This window comes from Laccaria bicolor, genomic scaffold (assembly GCF_000143565.1).
Source record: "Laccaria bicolor S238N-H82 LACBIscaffold_43 genomic scaffold, whole genome shotgun sequence".
NCBI classification, from domain to species: Eukaryota; Fungi; Basidiomycota; class Agaricomycetes; order Agaricales; family Hydnangiaceae; genus Laccaria; species Laccaria bicolor.
Genome location: NW_001889914.1, coordinates 111787 through 117786, shown reverse-complemented (window position 1 = coordinate 117786; position 6000 = coordinate 111787). Strand labels below are relative to the sequence as shown.

The following is a 6000-nucleotide window of genomic DNA, read 5'->3' as shown; positions in this document are numbered from 1 at the left end:
ACGGAGCAGTTATTCTTGTAGAGCCTCCAGAAAATGGTCATTTTGTGCTATTTTGGTCATTTATGGCCTGTTTTAGACAAAACAGCCCATTTTCCAAAGCCTCTACAGACCTAACTGCTCAGTATTTTTGACTGATTCTTTGATAGGCTCATTCAGGTTGACCAGAGGTATGTTCTGGCTACCTCTCCATTTAGCGCATATTTTTTTTTTTCAGATGCCAAAAATGGCCTCCAGAATAAAAACCTTCTCAAGGCTCCAGCTTTCACTGAAATTAGTCCATACCAAGGGAAGTGTAACACAACCACATAATGTAAAAGAATACACAAATACATTTGAGGTACAATAGATTCTTAGAAAGAACCAGAAAAATGAACCAACCTTCATTCTTTTTGCACTCAACTGTACAAGTGTTTATACCACTACTATATATATGTGGTCAGGATGTGCAGATGGATGAGGATATCATAGATATGTAGATTTCACTTCTTGTATCATCCCTTTGCTTCTGCTCTTTCAAAGAAATCTATGTATGTTTAGTTAGTATGTAGAATACTACTTGCAGAATTTATAGGATTCATGAAATGTACAAAATGTGAGATGCCAAGAGTGAAATTTTGGATAGTGGTATGAAGCTTTGGCCACCAGGAACACTTTCCATCCCAGTTTTCTTCCATAGACACTAGTGTTTGAAAGTTAGGTTAGTTAACCGGAAAATAACTGGAAAATAACCGGACCTAACCACAACACTATCCTAACCACGGTTAGGGTTAGTTGATTTCGAAAATGGAATAACTGGTTATTTTGCAGTTAACTAACCGGTTATAACCAGCCCTATTATACACCTTCAAAACGCACTTGAGAACGTCGAAAACGCTTAAAATTTGACTAAGTTACAGTCAAATCTCTAAAATATCACTCAAATGTGTAGACTTTCAAGGATAATTGCATAAATATGTCAATTCTTCACCGATTTTAGTGTGCTTGGGCTCGTTTTAAAGCTAGGATATGCAGAAATAATATCTATCAAGATACATATGAGCATATTTGCCTTGTTATAACTGATTCTTTATTTTTCAGTCCTAACCGGTTTGTAACTGCAAATAACTGACCGTAACCGGTTAGTTGCGGTCTGGTTAGGTTATTTTAGGTTTCGGGACAAAGGCTAACCAGTCTCAGTCTCAGTTAGAGCCCCTGGGCACCCAATAACTGGACCTAACTGGACTTTCGAACACTAATAGACACTGTATACTTAATACCAACACCAAGGACATTTTGAATATTTCAGGCAAGCAGGAGTTGTCAAAATAGATTTTGAGAGTGAATGCATGACAATTCCCCTGCTTGGGAGACTCAAGCAGAGATCTCATCTTCTAGAGTTTGGAGTATAGTGATTGGGGGGTAAATGACCATCAAAAAGACACTATTCTGGAAGCATTTACAGTGCAGATTGGCACTAAGGAAATGTATGTAAATAGACTATGCAAATCACTTTAAGCCATTAATTTTAGCCTTCCAAGGATTTGCAATTGGAGGGAACTTGTTTGACAGTGGGCTGCAATTACCAACTGTGATAGTAGTCTTCTATCTCTGAGCCAATCTACCTGGATAAAACTAAATTAGCATTAGTGCTTGGAAGTCTGGTCTTTTGTCAAATTTTGACAAGACTGGGACTGGGACTGGTCCTCACAGGTTGAAGAACCACGAAAAACTGGACTGAACCAACATCAACCAGTTCAGTGTGGTTTTGGTCAGTTTTTTACAGTTGAAAGACCGGTCTCAACCAGTTTCAGTCTGAACTGGTTGACAACTGGTCTTCAACCAGTCTCGGAGCTACTGACATAGGGAGAACATGTATATAATTGACTAAATACACTGTAGTACTACGTGAGGGGGGTGGGGGGGAGCACTTGCACTTCCTTGTTGCTGTCTGTTGTCAGCTGTCACCGTTCTTTGCATTGTCCTCCATCATCCGTCGTTGCTGCCACGTCATGTCATCGTCATCCACCTATCTCCATCGTCATTGCGTGGCCGTTGTCATGTGCTTGTCATTCCCAAAGGCGGCAGAGGGCGAGGGAGGTCTTCTCCATGTGCTGTCGACATAGCAGGCGCTCGTTGTTGTTGTTGTGGTTGGTGTGAGGTGGGTGTGAGAGTTGACGACAGTTGTGCATGGCGGGTGTTTGTTGTTGCCATTGTGGTTGGTGGTGTGGGTGGTGGCAGCCGTAGGTGATGTCTGGCAGGGGGGGGGCGTCGTTGTGGAGGATGATGTGGCGCACCATGGCCATGGGTGTCGTTGCTGAGCCTCCAGCGTGTGAGGTGGCAGTCGATGTGTGAGCATACAGGTCGTTTAGCCCATCGCTGGTGCTCACAATGCAAAGTGGTCATCATGAAGGGTGGTGATGGTAACAGGGAGGGTGGTGGTAGGAGGAGGAAAGTTGTGTTTGGTTACGAGTTGTGTTTGTGTTTTGTGTTTGTGTTTGGTTACGAGTTCCGGTTGAGACTGGTTAGACCGGTTTTTTGTCAGTCTTCACAGTCTTCAAATTTCCGAAATCGTGAGAGACCGAAGACTGAACCATGGTTGTGGTCTTTGACAGTCCTGGGAATTTCCGGTCTTGGGCAGTCTTGGTTCAGTCCAGTCTCAGTCTTTTTTCAGTCTTGAGACTGGACTTCCAAGCACTAATTAGCATGAAAGTGTCTAAGTGTGTTACTTGCTGCATTCAACATGAATTTGGATGTCTGGACTCTGTGTAAGGTGTTGCAGCCTGACAACAGATGAGCAATTTGTAAGTGATCTGACAGTGTCATGACCAAAAAAAAAAAAACATTAAATTTGCTGGAAATATCTTGAGATACAAGAGCATTTCTGTGTAACAGGTTTGGAGATCTGCTGGTAGGAGGATCTGCCCCGTTTGATGGACATCTCGGATCTGAGTTGAAGGGTGATAACGTTATTATGAAAGGATGAGTGTGCCAAACACAGTCACGACTGTCATGATTCAGTGACACGTATGGTAACGCTGTCACAACTTGCTAAAGGACCTTCAAAACATAAGATCTTGCGTCTAGCTTGCATCCCGACGAACACGCACCTCTTCAAATCCAACGACTGGTGTTGCAAAGGCGAGGCAGATAAATGACTTCCAAGCGCCAATCAAATGTGCTCATGAGCGCTGTTTTAGCCAGCGGTGGCTTGACCTCCGAGTTATGTACAATTGCCTTTTTGGAAAACAAGTACGCATCCAGTTCTTGGTATAAAGAACGCACTTACCATAGCCATAGTATACCCAAAGTAGGCCGGGGCCTGCATAGTGCATCTACAAGAAGCTTCGACCAGCAAATGTGAGCAAACGCGGTCCACATTTCTGGGGCACTGTTCGGGTGACCGGCGGTAGCTCGGCCTTCACGGAACACTGTCATCACAGGGCGTCTTTGAGAACGCATCTGTATCCCACGCTTCCTCCATGCTCTTTTGTTATCACTCTGCACTCGTTGAACCTCTGTCTCTTTCTTTTTCTGCAATATAGGCTGTTATGGTTGCGGCAAGTCCTTTTTTCCGAGGGACATGGACGTTGAAGAGGTTTAACGCTACCATCATCAACGATGTATGGCCAGAGGTCGCTTTCTTCTCTTTGGTTGCATCCAGTAAGCCTACCCCCCTCATTCGCCTTTCTATCGTGCTGACAGTTGTTGTCTAGTGGTCTGCTTAGTTTCAAAAAAAACTGAGCATCATCTTGGGATCAACAATCAGCTTTTGACTGTACTGGGTACGGTTCTTGGTTTGGTTATTTCATTCAGAACATCTTCAGCATACGAGAGGTATCGTTGACCATTGTCGTGTTTTCAACGCCGCTAATTCCCGTTCTAGATATCAAGATGGCAGGAAAATGTGGACCAACATCGCAACCGCATCTCGAACGCTGGCGCAACTCGTACTTTACTTCTAGGTACATATCGACGTATTCTTATCGCCATTTTACGCAGGTTTGGCTTCACGTCCCAAACGATCGGGAAAACAAAGGTTTGCAGCAGAAGCAAACAGTCGTTCAAAGTATCATCGAGAAGAAGAGCATGATTAATCTCGTGAGTCGTCAAGGTCCAAACCTCAACAAGCTGATTTATAAAGGGGATCGCCAGATTCAAGCGTTTTCTGTTTCAGCAAAAGTACGAGTTCAAAAAGTCGAGGAAAGGTCTCAATGCTGACCACTCCTTCCAGCACTTCCTTCGAGGGGAGCAAGGTATCTATTACGAGGATCTTTATCCCTTGATATGCTTCCTTCCACGATACTCTCATATGGCTGCCGAGGGACATCCATACACGCCTGAGAAACTTCCCCTGTGGCAGCTAGACGGAGAACAACCCTGCAATGGCGAGGAGAAGCAAAAAGAAAACCACACCAAACAGTTCAGCTCCACTGATGAGAAGAACACCGACACGGCATCTGACCAAGGCTGGTTCTCGCGCAATCGCGGCGGGAAACACCGTAAATTCGATCCTGAGAGTGTCTTGCCCTACGTTCACTGTGAACGAACGCTCAAGCCTGCACACATGCCCCCACCGATGACTGTGTACGATTACATTCCTTTATTAAGGTTCTTCAAATGGGTTGTACACACTATTCTTCGCAAGGCGCACCCTGGCATGCAAAGGCGGAGGAAGAAGAATCCATTCTCGGAGATCGTTGAGAGTAGTGTTCCTCTCGAGATTTCCTTGATTCTTCAAGGGTAGGTCTGTTAATCGAGAGGTTCCGCGCTAATCTGTCTTTACCCCAGCTACTTCGCATGTGAGAAACTGCTGAACACTCAGAACACGGCTTGAACGCTAAATGATGCATGATAGTCCTTCTTAGGAGTGGTTTGCTGCAGCCAGCATCTGCAACTGGTTTCATGACGAACCTCAACACCCTTCAAGACGCTCTATCGAACTTGGAACGGATCTGCAATACCCCGTTGCCGTTTGCATACCAAATACATCTGAGGATGTCGTTGTGGTACGTGGCGACTACGTTTCACTCACCAAACTATCTCACTCGCTTTCAAATAGGCTTTATCTGTTCCTCTTGCCAGTGAGTGGATATCCTACTAAAGACCAACGGGTTGCTCAGTCAACTACAGTTCCAAGTTTACAATGCCTTCGGGTACCTCACCATTCCAGGCACGGCGTTCGCTTCATTCTTGTACCTAGGATTCCTCGAGATCGGACAAGAAATGTAGGAGCCTCTTGCCTAACCTTCAACCATCCGCTGAACGACAACTCCAGCGAAAACCCTTTCAACTATGACCTAAATGATCTCGGTTAGCTGTCTCCCTACATTTTGCTCCCCTTGCGAGGTTTGCTTACCATTCTTCTAGACCTTGACAACTTCTGCCTCTCAATCCAGCGCGAGCTGCACGAGATCACCGCTGTAAGACTATCTTCGATCACCGGAATGAAAACTAAACCCCCGTTGGACCATGTAGCACCCGAACCCCGAACCTAGGGACTTCGTCTTCAATGCAACGTATGTCCATCATACCTCACCTCTTCTCTTCTTGGCCCGCACCTGATCCCTCTGCGCGTAGAAATCAACCATTCGCACCCGCAGATCGCAGGAGCGCAGCAGACTTGGTGTCCGGCAACACAGAATATGACGTGTCCAACGCGGTGGGTCCTGTGGGCATTCACGGCCTTCGCAAGACCTTGGTCAAAAGCTGGATGGACGTCGATACCAAAACTCGTCCGTGAAGGGGTTCCAAGTCATATCACGTCATTTTTATCGTTTTTATCATTTTTTTTTTCAGCCTGTTTACTTCGTTTTCGTCGGTTGCTCTATATATGTATTCATTCGTTTTACTCAGATGTAAAAAACAGTTGTTCGATAATCATAATGAGGGAGCCGCTGACGGTATCACATTCTTGTCTGAACCCGATGTGCTATGGTGCGAAGCGTTTGTTTTCCGATCTAAGATGTCCGAATCCCCATTCAGGACCTGCTTCCGAGTGGCTTGCTACCAGGATCGAAGTGG

General features: G+C 45.2%; 2 protein-coding genes across 2 annotated transcripts; one reads left to right on the top strand and one right to left on the bottom strand.

The window, feature by feature from the left end:
- Positions 1–3158: 3158 nt before the first annotated feature.
- On the bottom strand, positions 3159–3414 carry LACBIDRAFT_309999 (uncharacterized protein; the record flags this gene model as incomplete). Its single annotated transcript, XM_001887177.1, has 2 exons — positions 3159–3213; positions 3266–3414. 2 exons carry the CDS (start codon positions 3412–3414, stop codon positions 3159–3161), a joined length of 204 nt encoding a protein of 67 aa, XP_001887212.1.
- A 66-nt stretch (positions 3415–3480) lies between these two features.
- LACBIDRAFT_309998 (uncharacterized protein) lies at positions 3481–5719 on the top strand (the record flags this gene model as incomplete). The annotated part of the gene is made up of 13 exons (XM_001887225.1): positions 3481–3639; positions 3693–3813; positions 3863–3926; positions 3979–4077; positions 4132–4158; positions 4211–4719; positions 4845–4985; positions 5039–5060; positions 5110–5204; positions 5255–5289; positions 5347–5399; positions 5455–5495; positions 5557–5719. Exons 1-13 carry the CDS (start codon positions 3528–3530, stop codon positions 5717–5719), a joined length of 1482 nt encoding a protein of 493 aa, XP_001887260.1. The 5' UTR covers positions 3481–3527.
- Between the last annotated feature and the right edge of the window lie 281 nt (positions 5720–6000).